The sequence below is a fragment of the Dermacentor variabilis genome, chromosome 9 (assembly GCF_050947875.1).
Source record: "Dermacentor variabilis isolate Ectoservices chromosome 9, ASM5094787v1, whole genome shotgun sequence".
NCBI classification, from domain to species: domain Eukaryota; kingdom Metazoa; phylum Arthropoda; class Arachnida; order Ixodida; family Ixodidae; genus Dermacentor; species Dermacentor variabilis.
The window spans coordinates 93478584-93506144 of NC_134576.1; the positions used below are offsets into that span (position 1 = coordinate 93478584).

Below are 27561 nucleotides of genomic sequence, written 5' to 3' on the forward strand. Positions count from 1 at the left end.
GTCCGACCGGCAGCGCCACGACAGGGTGCTAGGAGATCGTGCTCGACATGGTGCTACGGCATCGCTACGACAGTGTGCGTCACCATTAGCCCATTGTACATTCACGTGCTCGTCTTTTGAGGGGTTCCTTCTTGCCCTCAACTGCGAGAGTATAAAAACAGCTGCCCCCGGACGCCAAAAGGGAGGGCTCCGATGTCTTCTGTTGAGTAAAGTGCTCTCCCGTCTCTCTACTTCGGTCAACCTGACCGCCAACTCTTTGCGATGTTAAAATAAACAAGTTGTTTCGTTGTTACCAGTCGACTCATGCTTTGCCGGGACCTTCGGATGCTTCCAGTTGTACCCCAGGCCGCCAGGCCAACGCTACCCTTGGGGCTTGCGACCCAGGTACAACCACGGGCGTCAGCGCCGGGTTCCCAACAGATCGTACCAGCAAGTCGGATCTCAAACAATTCCTACGCGAGTGGGTGCAACCAAGCGTGAGCAGACGATAGTTGGCTTCTGCCGGAACTACGTAATTATTATCGAAATCGGAAATAAGAATTTAGCTTACTTCAGCCTGTTTATTAAACTGCTTCGGTATATATACACAGTAAAAGTAAGAAGGGCACTGATCCAAACACCCATTTCGAGTGATGTCAGCTATTGGCCAATAGCAGCCGCGTATGGTAATCTGCTATACAACGAAATAAAGGGTTCAGAAATGAGTGAGGAGCAGGCTTCTGTTGAAAAGAGAGCATATGAGAAAAAGGTGACTTGGCGCTACGCTTGTGAACTCCGCGCGTCGCGCACGAATCCAATATTTCACTGTGATGTTCACAACAGCGTATGCAATACGTGGACTGTCTTTTTAACCAAGCCCGAGGGGTGGTTCAGGACCGCTTTAATTTAGAAGAAAATAAAGGTAGCAGGGAATTTCTATCTAGCTTAGCGGTTAACTTGAACGGCGGCCAGCAGGGCATGGTGGGAAGAGGGACTAATGAACAGGCAGGTAAACTTAAAAATATAAAGCTACAAGTATGTAAGCATAAAGGTACAAAAAACGTACGACGAAAATGGCAAAATAAATCGCGATCGTGCGTAACTAGACAAATGCACAGAGGGAAGTACGCTGGCAATTCCTCACCTGCGCAGGTGGTCCAGCTTGGTTTCCATGCGGTGTAGGAAGTCGCCGACCTTGGAAACGAGCCTTCGCTCTAGGGACATCAGGTCCTTCATGTGTGCCACCGACGAGAAGACGTTGGCTGCGCTGACGGCATCGGGGTTGAGCAGGGAAGCGAGACAGAGCGACGCAAAAGTCGCGAGCAGTAGTCGGCAGCGCATCGCCGTTGCCGAAGGATGGTTAAACCACGAAGCAGCGACAAGGGGGGGGGGAAATGTCTTGGTGAAAAAGAGGTGTCGTTCGGTCACAAAAAGGCAATACCTTTAGTCTCTCGACACCGATGCGCCTGGAGACAGAGTGCCTTTTCATTGTCCATTGTTATTGCAAAACGTTCTCTTATGAGCATAAAAAAAGCCTATTGTTTGAACAAATCTTACGAGTAAGTGCGCAAAAGACAATTTCTACGCACGTGAAAAAGTTATCCTCTCTCAAGTTGACTCTTGCACAATTTATGAATGTCCCAAGCGCTAGAGCGGAATCGGTTCAAGCGAAGGTTGTTTTCTTTCTGGTGAGGAACGGTGCTCTTATCGATGATCAAATGAAAGCGATGGGATGATGGCGGTACGGCAATGGCATGTTTGTCCTGGGGCTCGCGTCCGCGAATACTGATGCCTTGAGCTGCCAGGGCTTGCATTGTCTTAGCTATCGGCCCATTGTGCAAGACAACATGTCAGACCACGAAAAGTGACGCAAGAGTGAAAGAAAGCTTCGCATAAAAAAGATTCCTGTAGAAACCACTTCACGATTACTGTTGACGTCAACGCCATTAGCACTGAAGCAATGCACGAAATCACGGTATTGTTGAACACACATTTCAGGCACTTTCATTTGCATTCTGCTGTGGTAATTTAGAGGTCAACATTGCTTCGCGTATGTGCGACACACACTTTCTTCGGGTCTGGCCCAATTTGCTGCGACACTCGCTTGCCAAGGCTGGTCATGACCACGACAGTAAAAATGACGATGAAATGATGAAGAAGAAATGACGTCGATTGGTCAATGTAACTACGAAGGCGTCATGAGGATGGCGGCTTGAGGACAGTGGTGTCACTACAACTGTTTGACGACTATGACATGACGAAGCTGGCATGGTGACTATGGAGCGACACGACGGGACCATGTGGACGGAATGACAACGAATGAATGCTGATGACTGTATCACGTGGAGGCAATGATCACGATGCCTTGACAACGACGCCTTGATTACGATTGAATGGCGGCAGTGCGATTATGATAAAATAGCAGGAATGACGTCGATGGAGCGAAAAAGGCCATGTGATAATGGCGCCATGTAGACAATAGGGTGACGATGCAATGACGACGACACCATGATGACTATGGCGTGAGGACGATGACACGACGGTAATCGGATGATGAAATTCGAATGACGACGATGGAATAATCACGACGGTACGACAATTGACTTGCCTAAGAAGACATGTAAACGGCGGCATAATCACGAATAATTGATGAAAGCATGACTGCGGTCTCATGACGATAGGAAGCTTGTAATGGTTCATGCGGAATGTCTAGGCGTATGTCCAGGGTCTAATGGGAAGAATATGGGATTGTTGTGCTCAGGGAACCAGGTTTGAAAGAAACCATTGGCCATATCTTTTAAAGATATTTATGTAGCAGTTCCGCCACGAAATCCGCGCGTGCCTTCCGAGGTGGGAAAGCCGGTCCGTTTTTTCTTTGTCATTGAAGAGCGGCGCATACCTAGTGCATTTGTGTGCGCTACTCGCTAAAGGGTGTGGATGGTGTGGTTGAGGAACCAGTTTGAAGCAATTGCCATTTCGCCCACCGAAGTTTGACAGTACGCATTCTTTATGAAGTCAAGAGAATTGATTAGAAACAGGCATATATATCAGAAAGTGTGTAAAGTACCGTAAGAATGCTAAACCTAATTGCTTATTGTTGCTCTAGTTCATCTAGGAAAGCAGCGAAATGGCGTGGCGTTATTAGTACTTTACAGGCATTCTCCGCCAACGGTAATGAAACAGTGCTCCTAAATAAAGTAGTAATAGCTTTTTTTAAGAATTTTGCGGAAATAATGAGATGAGCAAATCATTCATGTATCGTGCCGCAGGTACCTGGATTCTTCAAGTATGATCAGATTTTTTTTTTCAAACGTACCGTTTCATTCACTTCCAAAACAGAAAAGTACAAGAGAACTCATCTCACTATGACTGTCGATGGTAATGCGATCAGGTTTTGAACAATGCATCGGCAAACCGTATTTCTGAAGTTGCGTTTATTTAACATTTATGAGTATTCTGAGACTTCCGTTACATTGGTCCTGTGCGACCTACAGCGTTATCGCCCCACTTTACTATGGCCCTCGCTTGACTAGGTGTGTATGAACATGGTGGCAGGCGATGACTTTGTGACTCACACGCAGTGAGCACTATGGAAAAATGAAGAAGGATTGACATCGATGGAACGACAAGTGAGGCATGCTGATGACGGCATTAAGACAATGAGATAACGATGCTTAAATAGTAACGCTGGTATAACGACTACAGCGTCACGATGACTGGGGAGAATGAAATGACAACGGTTACGTCACGACGATAGCATGACGACGACGGTATGACGACAACCGGATGACGAACCTAGAATGAAGACGATTGCATCACCACGAAGGCATGTGGACGAAGGCATGACAGTGGCGGCGTAATGTCGATTGAATGACGACAGCAGAATTACGATAGAATGACGAAGAAGGAATGACGTCGATGCGCCAACGAACGCGCTATGACGTCGACGGCGTGAAGACAATGGATGATGAGTTGTTACACGCACATGCATGTCATAACATTCATGCCATGACCTATCATATATATTAGTCATACACTTTTGTCATACTATGCCAATTGTGGCACATACCAAGTAGACGACAATGGCATGATCACGATGGTACGACGAGAGGCGAATGCAGACGTTAAAATGACGGTGTTGAAACGACCACGACGGCATCATGATGACGCTGTGACAATGGATGCATGGCCGCGATTGTATGACGACGCAACGACGACGAATACATGACAAAGGTATGAGGACAGTGGGATAGCGAGAAATGCATGAAGACAGTGAAGTATCGATGACTACATCGCGAAGCTTATATAACAGAAAATGGCATGCCCTTGTCGGCAAGTCGAGAGTCTGATGAGGAGGCCGGAGTGAGAACGACGGCACAACCACTACGGCATTATGACGTAGGTATGACAGCAAAATCATGATGGCGACTGCCTGACAAGGCGCATGACGACGATTGCATGGCAGCGGTGACATCATGACGATTGACTGACGACAGCATGCAAACAACCGCAATTCCAAAAGTAAGTCCTGGAACCATTACACCTTTCCACATACCTCGGAGCACGTCGTACCTATATTGTATCCCCATAACGCTCTGTGCTTCATTATGGCTGCCATTTCTCGTCCCCTTCACTGTCATTGTTTTTTCGTGCGTTTCCATATATATATATTGCATTCGTTTATCCATATACCTAGGTATTTATATTCTGTTACCCGAGGTATTTCCAGGCCCTGTATTGCCACTTTCTGTTCACTGTTTTCATTTCCATATATTTTATTTATTTATTTATTTATTGATTATTACCTCAAAGCCCCAAGTGTGGAGTATTGAGCGATGGGTGACCAATTCAGTGGAATATGGACTCAATGGCAGCCTTGAAATGATGTGGATTGGAGTGGTGCACGGCGTCGGCGGAAAGGTCATTCCAGTCCCGGGCAGTCGTCACAAATAAAGAATGTAGGTGCGCAGTGGTCCGGGAAGGCGGAGGATACACAGATTTTTCGTGACGTAATCGGCAAGACTGACGCTGTGCTGGAATGATGGCTGAAGTACTAGGAGCAGAATGATAGAATTTGTGATAAAGACACAGTCTGAAAACAAGACGCCTTATATCTAGATTGGAAATTCCTGCTTTTAATTTTAGCTGGGAGACACTAGTGTGGTAAGAATAATCAGAATAAATATAACGCGCTGCACGATTCTGACATGCTTCTAGAGTGTTAGAAAGGGTGGTTTGGTGTGGGTCCCAAACAGAGCATGCGCATTCTAGCTAAGGTCTGACAAAAGTTAGATAAGTTTGTATCTTTAGGGATTCGTGGTACGAAGCGCAAGTTGCGGCGGAAGTAACCAAGCGTGCGATTGGCTTCGTTAGTGACGTTCGCAATATGAGAGGACCAAGAAAGGTTATTTGAGAGTGTAAGGCCAAGGTACTTGTTTATCCATATACTAAGGTATTATATACTGTTACCCGAGGTATTTCCAGGCCCTGTATTGCGGCTGTCTGTTCACTGTTTTCATTGAATACCATAATACCTGATTTTCTAAGACTAAATTTCAAACCTAAATTGTTGCCTTCCCGGCCGCAGATATTAGCCACACGTTGCAAATCACTTTGCTTGTTAGCTAGCAACACAATGTCGTCCGCATAAAATAAACGTAGAAGCTGCTGCTCTACTACTGTACCCGCCTGTTTGTATGAGAGATTCAACCCGATACTGATTCCGTCTAGCGCCCTCTTCATCTTCACCATGTAGATCATAAACAGCAATGGGGATAAAGGGCACCCCTGCCTCAGTCTGTTGTTGATATCAACTTTCTCCTCGCTCCTCATCACTTCCCGTTCAACGCAAACGGTATTTTCTAGATAAATCTCTCTCAAAAGCTATAGGCAATCGTCACCTAAACTTTCCACTTCTAGAATATTCCACAGAATGTTTGCGGCCTACGTTGTCATAGGCTCCTGTAATGTCTAAAAAGGCCACATATAACGGTCCGCTTTCTACTTTTGATATTTCAATACACTGAGTAAGAAGAAATAAGTAATCATCTAAACACCTACCTATTCTGAAGCCATTCTGAAGTTCTCCCAAACTGCCATTATTCTCTACCATGCTTGCTGCTTTGATTGCCTGCATTGCTAGCCTGTATTATACCGATGAAATGTTCAACGGTCTTTACGAGTGAATTCTATCTTTCTCCCCCTTACCTTTATAAATTAAATTCATTCCACTTTGTCGCTAACTGTCTGGTATTCGTCTAGCTTTTAAAGTTTTTTCCACTGCTTTCACCAGAGCTTCCTTACTTTCTGGTCCTAGTTCATTAATCAGCCTAACGGGAACCTCGTCAAGCCCTGTGGCTGTGCGCTTAGGAATTTTCTCTTCAGCTTTCTTCCAGTTAAAATTTGTCAGAACCAGCTCCTCTTCCACCTGGGTCTCTTTCGTGCTCTTTCTTTCTTCAAATACAACCTCGTCAGTGCCTTGGAAAGGTTTGGCTGTTGTTTTTCGAAAGTAATTTATTGCTGCTTTTCCTTCCAGTCTGTTTCCATCTTCATCTAGGACATGTTACATTGTTGTAGACTTCCTGCCTGATAACCTTACGGGGTTCCAAAATATTCAGGGTGGGGCCTTCTTTTTCTCACGTATTTCTGACAACCAACGTTGACTTTCACCGTTTATCTTTGCTTGCATCAGTATTTGAACCATAGACTTTTTCTTCCGGTATATTCCCCATTTACTGGCTACTTCATCCCGCTGCAACTGCGCCTTCTTTACCTGCCTGTGCTCTCGGGATGCTTTCTGTCGTTCGGCGATCGCTTCTCGTATCTCCCTGTTCCACCAGCTTTTCGGTTTCTATTTTTCCTTTGCAACGAACGTGTTGCTTCTCTTTCCCTGTTTCAGTCGTTATTACACCTAGAAGCTCACTATATTCCCACCTTTTATTTGGCCACTTGTCAAGTTCTTCCTTGACTCTAGTGACTATATTTGTTATTTGTTCAGCGTTCAAATTTGGACTGGCCGTTTTGCACTGCTTGCTCTATTTTCTAACTACATATCCCAGTTTCAAAATGATGCGTTTATGGGCACTCCTATGCTGCTATACCCTTCCTAATCAATGACCACTTCTCTCAACATATCATGAATTCTTTATGTCATCAGACAGTTATCAATTGTTGATTGACGGTTTCCCACTTCCCACGTGATCTGCCCTTCACACTTAGGCCCTCTACTGACGATAATGAGGTTATGTTGCTCACAAAGGTCTAGCATTGACTTCCCGTTGTTGTCGGTATAGCCATCTAAATCCTGTATGTATGCATTCATGTCACCTAATAGGATGATTTCAGCTCTGTTCCCGAAACCCTTAATATCAGCGCTTATGCATTCCACTTACTCTGTATTCTCCCCTGTGCAGTTATTTCGGGTCCACAAATACGTAACGCCCAGCCAAGTTTTTTTCCCACTCATTGTACCTGATAACCAAAGATGCTCTTGACATTTTGAATTTACTCTTTTTCCATTTGGCTCCCTGATGGATGGGCATTCCGACTCCCCCTCCCTTTCTTTCCGACTTAGTTCTGTTGCACCCTTCCCAAACATACTTATAAATCACTGGCGGCTCTTCCGAGTCTGTAAGGTGCGTTTCCTTAACCGCATACACCCCTATTTGTTCTCTGTTTAACTGTTCCTCAATCTCTGCCCACTTTTCCTTTCTTCGGCCGCCCTGCATGTTTATGTAGCCTATTGCATGGCGAGCTCACTTTCTTGCTTTCAACCTTTTTCTGTTATTGATCGCGATGGTATACTGAGGTTCCCTTAGGAGACCTTCTTCATTACTCTCTACTGAGCACCCGTGGGCCCCCTAAGAAAGCAACAGCGCTACCAGCTAGTCACCAGCCCAATTCCCGTGCAAGCCTGTGATTGCAGGCGATCCCGTTTCGTTCAAAACAACCACACCTTCTCACTCCCCGCTTTACTCCGAAAATCTCGAAGCCTTTCTCTCGGCTCGTTTTCTATATCGCCTCGTTAGCAGACACTACGGCTCTTTGTATGTGACTGTCACGTACAGGCACCTCCGGCACCGTGCACACCACGATCTGCACCTGAGGGGACAGCTCGCACAAGTCGTCCATCCCCTTCGCCAAGCGCTGGGCTAGTCCGGTCCCTTTCCTGTTTGGGACGTCATTTAGCCCACCTACTAGTATGACAATGTTGCGCACGTGGGCATTTTCCGCGAGTTTTGCTTTTGCTCACTCCATGACAGAACCCAGCATCCGCCCCGGAAATGTCCCTACCGCCACTCTTTTATCGCCTTTCAGCCTCTCCGCAATTGCTTCTGAGCACCTATCCAGGTTAGAGTCACCGGCGATAATCACCATTTCACTTTCTCTTACCTCCCCCTCCTGCCTTTGTCATTTCCCGCGTGATTCGGACTTGAGAAGGGGCATTGACCCATGCGCTGCTGCTTTTTCCGCATCTCGTCCTCAAGGTAGGTGCCGCTCTTTCCAGCTAACCCCTCTCCACGTTTCACGCATTCCACCTACTTTGCTGGCACTCTCTCCCGTCACGTCGGTGGACTGCGTTCCATTGTCAGGACGATTTTCGTTCACAATGGCGGCCCTGTTCAGCTTTTCCTCGGCTGCCTCACGTCTTTTTTCTACTACCTTCCGTGCATCATGCTCCCTATTTAGCTCATTTTTAAGCTCTTCAACCTGTTCGACAAGCACTTCCTGTAAAGCCTCCATTTTCTCCAGCCTAGCCTCCAAATCACAGCGTGTGCCGATTGAGTCGGCTCCCTCTCCATTCTCATCCGTCCACTCATCTGCCTTGAGGGACCCCCCGCGCACTACCTGCTTTCCCGGCTTTCTTGCCATGTATTGCACAGCTTTTTCTAATGCAAATACTATAATACTATAATAATGCAGAACATGTGCCTTCTGGCAAAATCCGATACGCACAAGATCTAAATCCTTAAAGTGTCGCAAAATAATACTCACCACTGTTTTAAAAGCAATCAATGCCGCAGAAACGTAAGGTATGACACGTTTTCGCACGTGTTCAACCACGCGTCCACGCTATCACTTTGCTACCAACACACACACAGTAAAACCACTACCAGCTATTAGTCTTGCCACTTCCAAGCTACTATTTAAAGGCAATAAACACTCAACGCCCCCCCCCCCCCGATTGCACACGCTGAAGCACATGGCGCTTAAATGGCACTCTGACTATCCTGCAACACCAAATGTACACGAAACACACCCGCACACAGGAAAAAAAGAGACAGACAAAAAAGAAGAACAAACCCAATGATTATTTAAAGGCTAAAAGAAATCAGCAAATCAAAAACAGAAGCGAGCGCAAAGCATGCACAAAAACTTTTGATTTCATCGCCGCCACGGTGTCCTTAAAAGCACGCCCATCCGCCACAATAGCTCACGCGCCTCTTCGTCGTGAAGCAACCTCACGTTGAATAGGAAAAACTAAGGAAAGGACATAGCATTTCTGTATTTTACCTCGCTGGGCCGGCAAATCTATGAAAAACGTAGTGTGACTTACATGAAGGCCATCATTTGTCTTGCGCACAGACAACCTTCCTGTCAAGCTTCGAAACATTGTGCTCAGACGCTATCTTGTTTTAACAGCAATGTACACTACAGAGTTTTTTTTAATTTGACAGTATCTTCGCCAGGCTGCCTTCTTTGACGTCTTGATGATCGGAAACGGAACCACGTTTTTCTCATTAAACGTGATTTTATATTAACGCGACAGCGTTAAGGAGCTCGTGTCACAGAAAAGCCTGTGTCGTCGGTGTTGGCGTTGGCCGTGAGCGAAAAATCCCGGAAGGCAATTCATAAATAAAAACAACTTGCAAGATGGGCTGGGTGGGAATCGAACCGGGGCAAAGGCTTTGACCAGGGTCTCCGGAGTGTGAGGCGCATACGCTACCACTCAGCCATGAGTTCGATCGTTCAAAGTGGGACAAAAATGTCTCTTGTGAATGCGGTGTTGCCTTACAAACGTGCCGTAGAAAGTTATACTGCTGTGTATATCGGTATTTATGAGCATGTAAATTACAGAAGTCGCAGTTAAACGCGTAGCGAAGTACGTTTCCGCTACATTTCTTCTGCGCTTTCCGCACACGCAGAGCCATCTTGCGGCAAACACAGACGACCCCCTCCTCGCTATGCACAGCGCTGCCACGACAGGTGGCACACCACGCGCGCATCGGGGCTGTACGGGGACCGGTGCGAGGCGCGTTGCAGCCCGGCTGGCTGTCCGTGCCGATCACGACGTTCCCAGACACCTAGTTCGTTGGTTCGTTCCGCTTGCTCAGGAGCACGTTTCGTTGCCGCGCCGAACGCTGCGTTGCTCGACGCTCACCGCATGATTGATTCGTGCTAAGTCCGATGCGGGGCGCCTCGTAAGTGATCGGTGCACCGTAGCGCATTGTCTTACACCCCTTGGCGGGTCGACGGGAACGCTATCGCGTTCCACTCTTGAACGCGTAGCTTAAGACTCCTCCACTTTTTTTAAATTAATCACTTAAGTCGGAAAAGATGACGTTTTGCTCACCACGCGGCAAAAACACGGAGCTGTATAGCAGGTCATCGAGGTGACCTTCCACAAGTTTACGCGGTTCCTGATCTCTCTATTAGTAATTAAATGGCGTATGCTTTTGATTATTATAAGAGTTTCTTAACTTACAATGTGTAGGTAAGCCTTCATTTGTTTTGAGCAGAAAAGTGGCGCTGCCTTCGCCTTTGTTTTTGATGAGTTGGCTTGGCTCGTCTATCGACAGAACAACGCCGACGGGTGCCAACCAGCCATCAAGTAGACGTGTACTTGGGGAAGAACACGGCACAAATATAGGAAATATCTTAACAATGCAAACGTATTCCACCAGCATTTTATTTTCGATGTGGTTGAAAAGGTAAAAATGTAGGTGGTTAACCTTAGTTACACTCACTCCACGGGCGGCTTTCACAATTTCCCACGCGGGCTATCGACATCACTCTCACTTCTCAGCGTTGCTGGAGGAGGAACTCTTCCTTTTTTAGCACAGCTCTTTCGCGCCCGTTCCTGCGTTTGGCGTCGCCTTCGTGCCTCGCCGTAGCCAAGGTCATAATCCGCGTACTGCTCTAGCTGCGCGCGCTCCTGCTGCCATCTCGCGCGCGCGGCGCGAGTCTTGCTCTCCCCCTTGTCCTCCAAATCCGGATCACGAGTTCTCGCTTACCCTCTCGCCCCCTTCCTCCGCGCAGCAGTGCCGTAGCGGTAACTCTCGTCGCCCCCGTCCACTGCGCCCTCGCCGTTCCTTGCCCCGCTGTCACGGCACTGCCGCGGTGCCAGCTGCGGGTGCTCGTTGGCGCCTCGCGCATGAACCACGGCTATCCGCTCCTCCGTCTCCGCGTCGCCTGGCTGTATGGCTCTCAGGCGTGTCTCTCGCTTCCCCCTTTGCCTCAGTCAGTTTGCCTCAGTTTGCCTCCCTCAGTGCCATTTGTCGCTTCCGGCAGTGCTTGCGCCTGGCTGTCTATCTCCCGCCTCCACTCTTGCCCTATCTTTACCTGGCACAGTGCTGTTTGGGTTTCTCGAAGGAAAGTTATAGCATTTCGTCCCCTTACTTGTACTTCCCACCCAAAACTTGTGAATCCACATTCAGGCCTGTCTGCGAGTGAATGAGTGTGTGACCTCGACTTAATGCCCCTCTTCTCCACCAGTTTCCTCATCCCACCACAAAAGCAACATTATATAATAATTGCTAATTCCCCCCCCCCTCTCTGCGGCGGTGACCCACTATAATATGACGGGATGGCGCGTTGCCGGAGCGCCGGCTCGATAGCGGCGGAACGCGGTGTGTGCTGCCCAATCAGAAACGCAGAACCACCTCTGTTCGACAGTGCGTGTTCTGCATGTGTTTGCCTGTTGTGGAATTAATGCAGCAGCTGTGCTCAAAGATCGCATTACCAAGAAGCGTAATCGTCAGCCACGTTTTTTGGAGGCTGCTCAGATAAAAAAATTGTTCTTGCTTAATATCCACGCACTTTTGGAAGTAACCGCAGCAGATGTAGACATACCGATCGAGAATGAGCTTTGCGTTGCGCCATAAAAAAATTAGGCCCTAAAAATTGATTGTCAGTCCTTTCAGTATGGCAGCTATTCATTTAGCCATTTACTGTTAGCGAGTATTGGAAAACCAGCACATTGCCGCATCTCGCCATCGGCTCCGTGATTTGAGAGGTGGCTACTAGGGAATAATGCGGACATGTATAGCCACCAAGAAACATAAGAGGGTTCTTTGTTATGATAAGTAGTTTGCTAGTGGTTAGCGTAGATTTGTTAGCATAGTCACTGATTTCATAATTACACATGAGTGCTTTGCATAAATGTTCGCGACTTCTAGGCATGTGCGAGTGGCGGCAAATTTTAGTTAGGCATTCTGTGAACTTTGACGATTACAGTGAACAGAATCGAAATGTAACTGCCACACTGATCTTCATTTCCACGCTTGTTAGAGAACGTAACAGTCCGAACATCCTCGATAAGTTATTACAACAAGCTTTGAATACCTGTGATCTGGGCAATATGCAGAACTACAATGGTTTTACTGACCGTCATTCGCAACCATTTAACACTGAACACAGCAAAACTTTTCACGAACTAGGCTGAGAACTAACCCTTAAAAAAACTTATTGAGTTCTTGATTATCTAGTCACTCAATCATTCCTACATGGATATTCTCGTAGCCATGGTGACCGCCTCGTGCACTGGAGTTCAAAAGCAACCCCAACCCTCTCACCTGATCCCTATGTTGACAGACGCCAAGATGGTGAGCATGAGCACCGCGTTCCAGACGAACACCAGAAAGGAGAAGACCAATTCAAGGAAGTGCACCTCCTTGAAGACGTCGAGCAGGGCAGCGCCGAACTCCCTGGTTTCATGCGCGGTGACGGTTCCCACCGGTCGCGAGTTGATAGCCAGACTACGCATGGCCCCCTTAATGTTTTCCACTAACCGCACGTAATTCAGCATGACCGCCAGTTTGAGGAGCCCGGTGACGTAGAAGCAGGCGAGGTCTCCCAGCTGTCGACTCGGCAGGGACAACATTCTGCCCGAGTACATGGACCGCCTGGGCGCGAGCACGAACTCGTCCACGAAACCGTTGTCGCCGTTGCCGCCTGGACTCGGGCTCCTGGAACGCGTGTCGCTCCCATACTTGAAAGCTTGAAGGATTGGGCGTAAACGTCGATGATGGTGAAGACGAGGAACGAAAAAAATCAGGAGTGCTCTGCTGAGACAGGGCGTTCGGAACTGATGCCTAGCGGCTGGTTCTAGATGAGCGTGATTTTTCAGCCGGCGTTGCCGGAGCTTGCCCAGCAACGATATGAAGATGTGGCCGCGCTGCGTACTCACCAGCGGGCTGGTGAAACGCTGAACCGGAGTGTAGGAAAGATTTACGTAGGCGCTCTCGGAAAAATTTTTGTCGATTGCCAGAAGGATCAACTGGTACGCTGCCATGACGTCAATGACTATACAGAATAAGGAGTGTGGCCATGTTACGTTTACTGAGCACTCTTGAGGATCATCCATTGAACACTGTAGTCGACTGTGTCCTGGTGATTTCAGGAAAAGCTCACATGGTTTTAAGAGATACTTGTCCTAGTGACAGTTGCTGGAGTGATGCGTCTTTTGAGCTACTGAAGGACTTTTTCTTGCCGTGTGATTTTAAATTGAAGCGAACGACCTTAGAATTCACACCTTAAAAATGTCAGTCAGTTGCGACCCTGTGTCCAGCGTACAAAGGCTTTATTTGTGTCTTTTGAAAAGTGTTGTTAGGGGCAACTGGGAGGTTTAAGAACGATGCTGAGCCAAGGGGCACAATAAGATCAACCAACCATACCCGAGAATTACATAGAGCTGGCAGTCAGTGTCAGGAAGAGGAGGTGTGGACAATATGCGATAAAATTGTGGAATCATCTATCACTCGTAATACATACTGCGGATATGCCTCAGCCTCGTTGTTATCTTTTTTTTATATCGGCGTATCGGCGCCAGGTTTCACGCCATTGTCTAACCTCTATGTACTGAAGCTACTCCCGCTCATGGCTTTTATGCGTGCGTAGAGGTGATCGAAGCCACTCGGTCGACTTCGGTGCAAACCATTTGTTTATGACAGGTAGCTGGTAAAGTCTGACATGTGAGCTCTTTAGTCGACTTTTCCATTCGCTAACTAGATGCATTCTTTCCTTTTTCTTCTTTTTGTTACCGTAATCCGCAAATGTGTCGCATTTTACTGACTCTGGTATATTTGCGCCATATGAATCTTGTTACAAGCCTAAGGTGCCACAAGGCCTTCACACAAGGAATCGAAGGCAAGACAAACCGTAAGACTTTATCTACAACATGATATGGACTTCTTATAGCTTGTCACACAACTTGTCACACTCGTCACAGTTATGGCTTTTTTGTTAGACTTACTTCACCATTATCGTTCTTAAAGCATGCCATTTATTTTTCTATCGCAGTTACTCACCTTTCACTAAGCAATGAAGTGTTACGCTACATGTTTCGAAGTATTTGTTTGACCTTTGCATCCATACTGCTATGATTCGGCCATAGTAAACAAAGTCGTCTAGGGGCCAAGCTCAAGTTTCCTTGCTTAGGAATAAAATAAAAAAATGTGTGCAGAGACTTTTAAGCTGTGTGTACGTGTCGTAGCGTCTGCATTTGCCAAGAAGCTTCCATCGCATCGCAATAAAAGTCGTGCTAATTACAGCGCTAGTCATATCAACTGTCAGATGCAGGGCCACCATCCTCGAGGTGGTGTGCTTAAGAATGCACGGACCATCCTTTCGCTCGGCAACATACTCAAAGTCGTGTTCTTTTTTGGCAGGTGCCATGCTTTGCCCTTTCTTTAACACACTTATACAAACACACACACTTATAACACACCGTTATACAATCCTTTGATTTTCTTTTCATTTTATTTAAAAATAAAAACTACAGATTCTAACAGGGACGACCCGTCGTTCCCACTGAAATAAAAGCAGCAATAAAGAAAGATACAAGAAGAAAAATATAAGCAGGAGGACCAAGAAATAAAGTACACAGGTTCGCAGCATCTGGCTTCCGTCGTGCTTTTGTCGCCGGGCATGGTCGGTTGAACATCTGGGCATTGGCTCGAATCCACACGTTCGCGACTGCAATAGCAAAGACAGTGCAACAGAGTATGTGAGCTATCATTGACAAGCGGAACCAAATAGTTAAAGGTAGTAAACGGTGCATTTCATTCCGTCAGAAACGTATGTTGCTGGATGTGCTACCATTACCCATTTAGGAGTAATCGTAGTACAGCACGCTACCTAATTAACGAAATATATAAGGGTATCCAAGGGCTCAGTATATTAAATGCCTTTAGAAGTGAAGCACCCCCACTTGATTTGATAACAATGTGGCTGACAGGGCATATTATGTTGACTTCTATGAATATAAAGTAGTGTACGGGCCTTCATGCTGTATTTAGCTGTAATCGGTAGCGAAATAATAAACGGGGGTCAGCCTTGTGGACTATGTGGTACACTTGGCATTCATGCGCAATCATTTATGGATTCACCTAGCAAAAATGTTTTCACATTTTGCGTTTGCGATTGAATTTATCTCTTGGCATTTCACTTGCTCACGATAAAGTGCGCAGCTGGTTCTGAAGACACATATTTGCCGTCGGCGTCAGAAGATTGGAGACCGCGGGACGTGAGAAAAAGCTAAATTTCCGAGCTTGTTTGCGAGTGTAACTAGTAATGCCGTACAGCACTATGCTGGTTGCATGTACATAATATTGCAAGTTGGAAATCCGAGTACCACGCTGGCGTACGTGCCCAGAATGCGGAAATGTAAAGTTTCTTTTTTGAGATACCGTGGACCGTAGGTTTTTGATGAATGGCCGCGGGCCGTACGGCTTAAGAGATGCATTGCGGCACGCGTAGACGTACCTTGCTTTGTGCCGTGTAGCACGGAGCATCCGCCGTGCAAGGTGCGGAAGTCGTAGCTGCCGTCCTCGCGCATGTTGTACCAGAAGGCAGCCGAGCCCTGCAGGAAGGGATGCGCACACATGAGGGGTGATTCGAATGTTCCGTTTGGCTTCATTTCCTGCTCATTCAACAAGATTTACTTGGTGAGCAAAGCAAGGCGCAGTATAACGTTGGTAAAGGTCTAATCTGCTGGCGCATTTTCACTCTGACAGCAAATAGCGACCTCTCAATACTACGAAACAGGCCTGTATCTCAGTGGCCAAGGCGTCGAGCTGCTGAGGGCGAGGTCGCGGGTTCGATCCCAACCACGTAGGCCACATTGCGAGGGGGTCGAGACAAAAGAACGCTCGCGTACAGCGCTGTTGGTTCCTGTTAATGAACCCCAGATTGTCAAATATTATCCGGACTCCCACACTACAACGTCCCTCTACACCCACTGAGCAATTTCGGGACCTTAAATTATACGATTCACCTTTATTTTGACGTGAAACTATTTTGATATTAGTAAGAGAAGGTCGCTTGCTGAATTGGACCGCACTTACTCCTACGAGCTGCAAGATCAGTTAGAAATGTAAGCTTGGTAATGCCTGAATAAATGTAACTTGTGCACTTGATTACGTTGTTTCAGCACCCTCATGCCCATTCGCCATGCTGCTGGACGAACAAGGTATCTCCTGTATTCCACGGCCACTGCGTCCGTGATACAGCCCACCCTTTTCTTTCCAGAGTACTGTGAAATCAGGCAATACAATGTTCGTGCATTAGGAGCAGTATCATCGAGTACATAGATGTTTCGAAAAACCCGCCACCTGTGTGCCTGCTATTATTCACTACGGGTGGTAACACGATATGTAATAGGCTTCGACACAGACGCCAGAAAAGAATAACTGTGCGAAATGTAACGTCAGCTCGCGGGAACATTGGGAAGCCGTGGGTCACCGTGTGAACTTCCTGACGCAGTGATTGCGATAAGGAAACTGAAAAGGGGAAACCCCGGGAAATGGAAGACCATGAAGGTCAAAGGCCTCGTCACGTTAGCGCCGTCTCACGCGGTGTGTGAAAACGCTTGTCAAGCGAACGACAGGACCCTGTCATTACTGTTTCTTCCTGGTTCGTCAGCTGTCGGTCAAACGAGCCTTACCGTTCTAAAATCGGTTGTGACTTTGCGTAGAGACCAGCTCCTTCAATTTCTGTCGAGTTGGTTCCTCGGTATTATCATCGTCAATATCTTTTGTTTGTTTAATAGTTCTTATTGATTCAGGACGAGGCATCCACGAGTAGTGTTTCACAGTTTAGACGGAACGCCTTGCCGACTGTTTTCGTGTCGCAGGCTCAGGGATATTCGTAGTCGTTTTCTTGACTTCGATCCGACCTCGATAAATTGCGGTCGCACCAATTTGCGTGTTTGCCGAGAAAGACACTGACCTTAGGAATGGGCAGCCTACTTCACACGATGCACAGAGCCGTGTCGTCGTATTTGAGTAAAGTTTATTTTGGCCGTTCGGCTTTATACTTAGACATCACAACATAAAGGTAAAAGGATTAACATCAGTATGATTATTATCAGTGAAGGGTAGCAATATTACAATCGCTACCACGAATACCATTGAAGACCGCCAGTGTAATACGAAATGAGCACCATGTTACGAGTACCACATTGATTGCAACAGAAACATCAAATATAAATGCCAATTATGAAAATAATGTTATAACCTATAAAACTCATTGTTCCGGAGAAAATGGGTGAATAATTTGTTTGGATATAATAGGAATCGGCGTACTAGGCTTTTCCCCGACGTTTACGTAAGCTATATGTAATTGCGAACGGTTGAAGAGTGATAACGTGCTAAGAAATGAACGCATCACAGAAATATAGAACAACATCGCAAACGTATGTCGACAGTACTGTAGAACATGAAAAACAAAAATCGCAGCTTCACTTCAAATCGCAGCTAGTCTTGCACTATTTCATCTGGTGTCGCTTTCGACAGGAGTCGACTGAAAAAAAAAAAAAGCTTTCTTCAATGTCGACCAATCCTCCTGCTTTGTGGCACTTCCTGGGGTTATGTTTGCATATCCTGACATGGTCGATGACTGCATTTTATTCTAAGTGGAGTCAACGCCAGCTTTTTCCTTACCTTTCCTGTCCAGCCTTTCGCTTCTAAGCCTTGCCTTCATTTAAATTCTTTCTTGTTGGTGCTCATTAGTATATCACATGTACAGGGTGGCGTCAGGCAATCTTTGGCGTTCAGGTTAAATAATCTCTTAGGTTGTAGTATGGATGGAAGGACAATGTTATGCGTAGTAAGTCCTGCAATGTTTTGCGTGGTATCGGTTGGGTATAGGAGTTCGCCCATGCATGCGGAGCAATCTACTGTCAAGAACACTTTAATTGTTTGTGGATGTATATATATACCGGCTGTTTCAGCGAACGCTTTCAAAAAAGTTTGAAACGTTGCCAATGGTTCATAGCAGAATGCTAGTTCATGAGATGGTCTACTCGAAGAGGCGGACATTACTCCCACAATAAATTGAAATGCATGGTCAACTGATTCACAAAACTTCGCTCATTATGTTCCTAACTAATTACCTTGTGGTCCATATTGGTGTTTAAAAATTCTAGCCATGGAGAGTTTTAAAGGTGGATCCACTTGGAACGAATTATCTGGAAGACACGAGTTTCGATATATTAATCGCCAACATGTGCGGAAAAATTAATTGGCGTTCTAGTTTGTTTTGTGCTTTAATGCATAAACCGATGTTTTCCTAATAAAGTAACAGGTATGCCAATATATTTCTCCGCAATATTCCAGAATTGGGATCTCGTTACTGGTGCCATCCTGAGAATTCGTTCCTTGTGAACTCCACGGCAAGATTCTGTACATTGCAATACGGGACATAACGTAACTACTTAAAAACCTGATAAGTGACTTTATGGTGATTAGTCGATTATGCATTTCAGGGTGTTTGATTGTGCAAGTAATGTCCACCAGCTCATGAACTAGACTTTTACTATGCGCCGCAAGCAACCTTTAAAAAAATTTGAAATTGTTCGCTGAGATACCCTGCGTATATCGTTGTCGTGTAGATACCCGGCTATTCGTTCTTCCCCCTCTCACCTCGGCTTCGTATTTTATTCGGGCTTCATTCAAAATTTATTCGCGTCAATGCTGGATTGAAGGTGTAACCTGCAGAACGTGGTCTCGCCCAATCATGGCACCTAGCGGCGAGACCGCTTTACACGTGCGGAGTATTATTTTCTGCTGAAGCATGACGGGGTGGCGCTGACAGGCAAAATCATGCGACTGCCACTCCATCTATGCGACCGACGTTGTACTCAACGCGAGGAACTGCTCCTCTTAAAGCGAAGCTGTCTGAGCGTTGTGTCTGAGATTTTTGTGAGCATGGCTGCTGCTGGATGCTGCTTTCTAGCCTCATACGTCATTCGGAGAAGAGTACACTTCTTGCTTTCTTTTTTTGTTTAGGAAGGATTCGCCGCATGGAATATGGGAAGTGTGCAGAACCAGCTTGTCCCAGCTAACCTCAGCCAAGCTGTTACAGAAAGAAAAGAAAGTTAAAATAAACACACACACACACACACACACACACACACACACACACACACACACACACACACACACACACACACACACACACACACACACACACACACACACACGCACGCACGCGCACGCACGCGCACACACGCGCACACACGCACACGCACGCGCACGCACGCGCACACACGCGCACACACGCGCACACGCACACACACACACGCGCGCACACACACACACGCGCGCACACACGCACACACGCGCGCACACACGCACACACGCGCACACACGCACACGCGCACACACACGCACACGCGCACACACACGCACACGCGCGCACACACGCACACGCGCGCACACACGCACACGCGCGCACACACGCACACACGCGCACACACGCACACTCGCGCACACACGCACACACGCGCACACACGCACACACGCGCACACACACGCGCATACATGCACACACACGCGCACACATGCACACACGCACACACACACACGCACGCACACACACACGCACGCACGCACGCGCGCACGCACAATTGACGCAAAATACGACTTCAACACCTACTGAGCTCAGGTATTTGACCTCTGGCGACCGTATCCTGCAACATGTTTTCTTAATCTCTCTTTTTTGTTGTCGTTGAACAGCTTGACTAACGTTACGTGGGACACGGTTTGTGGCCGATGGCCGGCTCTATGTTCTATGAAAAAGCGCAAAGACGGCGTGCCACCATGACTTCGCTCTTGTGTACATGTGTGCTTTGTGTATCACTGCTCTGGCTAACATCCCTGCCTTCTCTCTTTGTTTACTCCTCCTTCTCCTCCTGTTTTGACACGAGTGGTCGCGCTACGTACATGAACCGACTCTTTGAATTTTCAGCTTTGTCGTTCTTTACCTCACGGGTGTTTCGTATCTTGCCGTAGGAACCTAGAAAAGGCAACTCATAAACGTCACTTCCGTTTACATCACGATGCGACTTATCTCCTACCAGGTTTCAAGCGATCCTTCCAAGCGATCTTTCTGAGGACAGGTAGGTGGCCCATTTATCTTGAAGCAATGGTGTTACCTTAAAATTTCACGCTTTGCGGACAGAAGTAAGCGCTAGTAGCTGCAATTACTCCATCGTTAAAATTGTTTTGAGAGTATGATCGAAAAAATGCACGTAGCGTTATGAGAGTAACTCGGGGCTTTCACACTATGCAAATGGAAAGGAAAAAAAACACAAAAACAAAACGAAGAATTTGTACAGCCGAGTACAATCTTTACTGATAGCACATGTAATATTACCTTACGCATTTCTTTGAAGAGCATTTTCCAGCTATTCTCTTTTCTATTCAATTAAGGAGGCCTTTGACAAGTTTCCAGGTCCACGAAAGTTCTGTTATGTGAGTCCGGGTGTTCCCAAACATTTTCGTACGACCTTTCTTTTTTTGGCACGTAAAATAGACTGATCCATGGACTCTTACCATTCGCGGAAGGACAGCCGCCTTGGCGTAGGGGAACGCAGTGGCACCTCCCAAACTCACGTCTGAAAGCTGTCACGGTGAAAGTAAAAGAAAAAGTAAATAGGCGATTTAATACGGCAGAACAGTTATAATGACCATAAGAATGCGACGACCACCTTCGTAAAAGAGTAAAAAGAGAAGAGACAGTGCCAAAATGAAATTAAATATCGTTTACTACTGCATGAAATGGGAGATTATAATTGTTAGCAAGGAAGGGATTAACAATGGCAGGGTAACGAATGTCGCTGCAGCCTAGCTTTCGACGAGCAGACATTTGCATTCGTCCGGGTGCCAACTGCTTTCCTTAGCGACGCTTTTTTTATGTACATGTATTTTACTCTCCCTACCCTCAAAGGGGAATGACGGGGAGAATAGGCTGTTGCGTAGAGGAATAGGGGAATCGAAGTGTTGAAGTGCGGGGGAAGGGGAGGGTTGGTGTTGAGTTGCGGTAGATGTAGCGCAGGTAGGTGTACTGCTGGTTGTTCTTCTAACAGCAGTTACCCCTACCTTAAGACAGGGTATAAGCAATTGCGGCACCCTTCAATGCTGGAAAATAGGGGGACTGTTGTCAAAAAAACCAAGCGCACCACTGCTGTTCCATCTCTGTCACAGCTAAGCAACATTTTGTGTTCTGTTTTGAGCGCTTCCCTCCTACCCTTATCCTCCCCCTCACGCTCAACCTATCAGAATGTAGCTATACTTTTCCAAGAAAGCGTGTATGACTATATGACAGCGCGCTCATTCTAGGACAAAGCTATTGAAACATCTTCAGCCATTAATGACACTAAAGTCGTTCTCATGGCCCGCCAAAATCTCCTGGTCCCCTTGCCTCCCCGCCCCCCGAAAAAAAGAAAACGAAAGTGTAGTTAACGACCGAGCAAAACCTGCGTTAAACTGGAAGCCCCTCTATTTATACGTTCATTTTGATGAATGAGGCTTTCCACTTTCAGGAATGCGCAGAGTCATGTCGTTCAAAACACCGATTACCGCTTTCATGAGTGGTAATTCGGTGCTTTACATAAGTAGTAGTTCATGCAGCAGAAGCTTGATGTGGGCGTGTCGGTTTTGCGTACTTGAAGAAAAGAGCGCTACGAAGACGCGGACTAAAAGAGGAACAAGTACGACGGAACTTGTCCGTTGTACATGTCCCTCTTTTAGTCCGCGTCTTCGCAGCGCTCTTTTCTTCAAGTAGTTCATGGCTCGTTCTCATCTATCTCTCCAAAGCTACGTTACAAAGGAAAGCGGGACGGCTTCTTTACATACGCTCCGCACTGTCGAGAAGCCGAGATTCTTGGGTGTAGCGTAAAGCCAAAACATTCTTAAGCACTACGAATGCTAAACTCGACGAAGGCGGATAGCAACACTGCCAAGTACGAAATAAATCTCTGTTTCACATTGGGGGCGAAATGCGAAAAACACCCGTGTGCTTAGATTTAGGTGCACGTTAAAGATCCCCAGGTGGTCAAAATTTCCGGAGTCCTCCACTACGGCGTGCCTCATAATCAGAAAGTGGTTTTGGCACGTAAAACCCCAAATATTATTATTATTCTTTCACATGCACCTGAAATGCACTTTATATTTTAGATCTTGAGCTTGTAAACTTCTTGCCCTAGCTTCTTACCGTTAACGGATTAACGGGGTAAAAGAGCCGTGGTCGGCTAGAGCAAATCCGGTAGCGCCATCCCGTGACGCTTTGTCCAACTACAATGCATTTAAATCATGTTTGTGACAGGTGATTCTACTCATAGAAGGAAAACCATGAAGAGACGGAACGTTGACGATTACGTAGCTATAACTAATGTCTTACACCAGTATTTAGTAGAATACGGCAGGGCAGTGCAGTAGATTAGGCGTATGTGCGCCGTAGTGTTAAATTCTACGGCACAAGATGTCACCACCAGAGTTGTCTCCGTCATGCACCTCTCTACGGTAACCAGATATTTCGCGAATGCTAATATGTTTACGGAGAACAAAAAATCCTCCAGTAAATAATGTTGCTCAGAAACATGCCGTAATTAGGTCATGTTTGAATGGCGCTGTCTAGGCGAGATATTTGAAGTGCCCGAAGTCACAGACGGAATGTTGTCTTTTCTCTTTCCAAGCTGTAAAAAAAGGCAAGCAAAAAGACAACCTTTGAAGAAGACTGCGAGAAAGTGAACCGAACAGCACGCTCTCACGCCTCGAGTCTGGGACGTCGAGCAGTGCGAGGGTGGCTGCCGTAAACTCACGTAGAACATGAAGGTGGCGATGCGGTCTCCGAACTCCTTATCGTTCTCGTCGAATTTTTCTAGCTGCGTGAAGCGGGTGGAAAGAAAAGAAGAGTTAGTAAAAAGGCACACCAAAAGCCGCATTAGCTTCATGCGGACGCAGCCTCGCGTGCCGTAATGAAAAAAATTCACCGGCCTTTGCACGCTGTGACGAAGAACGACCAGCCAAGCTGTTATGCGTTCTTCTAAAATGACAAAGTTATATATATCTATGACCATATATATATGCACTTAAAGCCCGCGTCTCGCCAGTGGTGTCTGCCGTCGCCGGCGCTGACATCCCCTGTTCTGGTCACGCCGCCATTCTTGACGGCAACGCTGCCGGTCTTTTTCGGTCGTCGCCCAGGTCGGGCCAGGCTCGTCGATGCTATAGCGGCTTCCCGCCGCCTTTGCACTCATTCTCGCCGTCGCTCCAGTCGTCGTTCTTGACGGACACGTTGCTCCTCTTCCGTGCCCACGATACACGTCCGCCCCATAGAACTGCTCAGTAGTAACAGCCGATAAGGCCGCTAGGCGACACTGACGTCACTCTGTAGACGAACAAACAATGGAGAATACATGCGTGTACATTTCTTACGGCCTTTACATGGACACAGAAAGATGGATGCTATGGGCGTTCCTGTTGGTGGGTTGTGCCACCAGGCTCTGGTTGCTATAGCGACGTGCCCCCAAGAGCCGGTGAACGCGTGGCGCGCCGGGAACTATGGGTCATCAAACACTCGAGTTGTCACTTGCGACGAGCGCACTAGAATAAACAATTGGCCATCCATCGTAGGTGTTGACACTTCTGCTAACGAACCTACAAGGCTGGGCTCTCTTTTACGCTAAGTTTGGAGACGAGAATTTTTCTTAGTCGACGTGGGGCGTGCACACGCACGGACCCAGAAAATTTGCCGGGGTAGCCATTTACAGTTTGGCTACAAAACGGAGAGCCCAGTCTGCTGAGCATGCATTGACGTTAGGGACGAAAAATAATCTGCATCAAAAAACGTCAACCACAACGGAGCTATCACTTTCACTACGTGTGTACTCGTGTCTGGGTTGGTTTCTTCGACTTCCCAGTATTAAAACGAAGCTTTCTTTGCCTCTTCCTTCGACTTTACCACTGCTGTTGCTGCCGCTGTCTGGCAAACCGCGTCGAGAAGTGATTCAAAGCGTGTGTACACATGACAGGAGCGCAGCAGAGAGGAAATCTACGTGAGAAACTCGTTTGGACCTTTGCACCACGTTGAATATGCACAATATCCTCGGGAGGTCCGTGGGCGTCGCCACATTAGCCTCTTGAGAGCGTTAATTATGAGTGACCCCTCCGCAGGTGCATTGCAGAAATTACACGCCTTTCATTTCTTCTAGCGTGCAAGTCCAGAAGGAAGCTAGACAGAATGGTAGAGAGGAAGGGGAGAGGAGGGAAAAAATAATGATTTGAACCGTCTTGCCGCTCTGCAGACGCAGTTCCCATAGAAGGCGCACGGGGGAAAGTCGGAGAGATAGGGAAAGGGTGAAGTGTGAAGGTAAAGGAACGCTACCCCTATTAATCCCGAGAACGAACTACAGGGGCGCTGCGAGCGTCGCTCGTGTGACGTCAGAGCACGGACTCGCGACTGTCGTCTGCAGCTGTTGGGGCGGTGTCCGGCGCCTTCTGCAGTGTTTTCGTTTGTTTGCTCTTGTGCCGTCTGCTTGTATACTTATGGCGGTCGTCTCAAATGTATTTTTTCCGACGTCTTCGTTTGCAATAATTTTTCGTCTTTGTGGGTGAAAAAACAACTTGCCGCAGGTGGGCAACGATCCCGCAACCTTCCCATGCGAAGATCGCGGGATCGTTCCCCACCTGCGACAAGTTGTTTTTTCTTCCACTTGCATTTCCATTATTATATCCTTTTTTTATTTTATTTATTTGGCACAAGTAATTTCCCCTATGTTGTCCTTGGCGTAAGTGTTTGTTGGCTTCTTATGATATGAATAATAAAGGTGGCGCCCCTCGGTTAACACCCGGTTCTTCTCCATTAAACGACGTATCGTATTCGCGCTCAGGTGGGCCCTTTAGTCCTAAATGGTCAACATGTGCCTTCCTTAGTTAATGTATCATGTCTACAATGACGTGAGTGATTATTGTTGGTTACCCACCACTATGTGGCTATGATGTCGTGCTGATGGGCTCGAGGTCACGGGTTTGACCTCTGCCGCGACGGCTGCGTTTAGATGGAATCGAGATGCAAAAACGCTCGTGGGCTTAGATTTAGGTGCACCTCAGATGCTCAAAATCATTTGTGGTCCCACTAAGGCCTGCGTCATGATAAGATCGTGGTTTTGGCGCGCTAGATCCTAAAAGATTACAAAATTCTTTTTTTGTCACGTTCTCTATAAGAAACACACTATTTGTTTCCCCATTAGTATACTAATGGGGAAACAATTGGAACAATGGAATATCACTCTATAGAGTGATATTGCGTAACGTTGCCGTGCCACTGTTATCGTTACTGCGCCCACTTGGTCTCAAATGCACACGCAGGGTAAGCACGGTTAATGCCGACCAAACAATGCACATTAATATGTGGCGGCAACCGGAATCGGTAACAACACGCTACTATGATTTAATTTTTAAATTTTTATTCTGCAGTACGGCAGTTGTGTTTTCTTGTCAATGCTGAGGCACACAACGTTCACTGAGTTCATCATTTCGAAGACTCATATGTGGCGCCTGCTTGGTGATCCTCAACTTACCTCCTCGTCCGTGAGTTCCCCCATCAGGTAGTCGGTGTGCGCTTCGTAGTGGCCCCCCGGTCCGTAGGAGCCGTACTGCTCGTCGCAGCCACCATGCAGGAAAAACAAAGGAAAGGCGACATTGCGAACGCTAAGCGAGCAACGCAGAGCGTGGAGCTCGCGAAGTTCGAAGGGATTTAAAGGGTGTCCCAACTGCAATGCGCCAAGATTGAAAAAATAAGCAAATGCCGTGTGAGCCGAGCCAAGGTAACGTTATTTGCCGTCGCTCTGAGATGCTGAGATTATTTTTGCATTCTGCCTGGACATATGATTATTTTTACTTAATTGATAAACTTCTGAAATAATATAGTTAGATGAAAAGTGTAATTGAAAAATTGTAGACCAACATGAGAAACTGCCAATACAGATTTTTGTTCCTCATGAAGTGCTAGTTAAACGTGTTTTTCCGATCGTGAAAGAAGCCCAGGGAATACGAGCAAAGGGTCTCGAATGGCCAGTCACGCGCCAATATCGGGTATATTTCCGGGCTTCTAGTTGGGACACCCGGTATACAGCTGCTACACACAGCAAGACGCGTCGGATATATAGGATTGTATATAAAGGGTGCTAAACTCGGATACAGACATAAGATACCCTTGGAAAGTACCATATATGTTAAGCATTTTTTAAGTCTTGGGTCTGCATAAACTGCGGGAAACCAGACTTTAGGGCTTCCGAAGGGCATGAGAACTTTCTTACGTAGTATCGCTGCCTTGGATGTACGAGTTTGCTGGGATTCGGACATACATATGAAAGCGTTTTTCGTTTTCATGTTTTTTTTTCAATGTATATACTCACCTGTATTACCTCGGAGTCTCCGCGGTCGTAGTCTGTGGACAATCCGGTGAGCATGGCCACCCGTTGGTTGACCCTCTCCAGCAGCGGGTCGGTGTCTGGCTCTAGCCACGCCACTTGACTGATGCGACCGGGGTCCACCGTTTCTTCGATCGACTCGACGACTGTGGCACGTGCCAGCTGCGCAGCGAGAAACGTGATTTCACAGCGCTGTGAAAAATTGCAAGTCATCGCATCATGGTGAACGCCCGGGGTGAGATGGCATGGTCAGTATCGAATTGGAGTGTAACAAAAACGCAGATTGATGCCCCTGAATTTGCCTTTAAACGCAATAATACAGGATTATATTATAAAAGCTTCCTTCGGCATAAATTATACAAATAGAGAACTCTTATACGGTAATTGTTTCAACAAATAATGAGGTATTTTCTTCTCACACATCGCGCTGTATACAAACTCCACGTTGGAGGCCGGATATGGCTTTTTACTGTGGCCGTGTATGCTGATGGTGGTGTTCAGGGAACGGTGGTGTTCAGGAAAGCTTGACGACGTGGAAGAAGTTCGTAGACGAAATCAAGAAGTGCTTCGGATATCTGTCAACTAAAAAGGAGCGTGCAGAGCAAACGCCAATGCCACAATCTCAAGTTGCCGGCGAGACCTGCACA

General features: G+C 46.9%; 1 protein-coding gene across 3 annotated transcripts in view; it reads right to left on the bottom strand.

Moving 5' to 3' along the window:
- Positions 1 to 27561, bottom strand: part of LOC142557145 (prolyl 4-hydroxylase subunit alpha-2-like) — a 117216-nt gene that overhangs the window by 55832 nt on the left and 33823 nt on the right. Inside the window, exons 8-13 of one of the 3 annotated variants that reach the window (XM_075668795.1) lie at positions 26900 to 27076; positions 26063 to 26137; positions 23303 to 23365; positions 21036 to 21104; positions 15964 to 16060; positions 14939 to 15174 (exon numbers count right to left, since the gene is read on the bottom strand). In XM_075668795.1, the coding sequence (XP_075524910.1) occupies positions 14984 to 15174; positions 15964 to 16060; positions 21036 to 21104; positions 23303 to 23365; positions 26063 to 26137; positions 26900 to 27076 (672 nt within the window). In that variant the 3' untranslated portion in view covers positions 14939 to 14983. Of the gene's footprint in view, positions 1 to 1123; positions 1408 to 14938; positions 15175 to 15963; positions 16061 to 21035; positions 21105 to 23302; positions 23366 to 26062; positions 26138 to 26899; positions 27077 to 27561 lie in introns of those variants that run through there. The other 2 variants (XM_075668796.1, XM_075668797.1) reach the window with 2 other exon arrangements.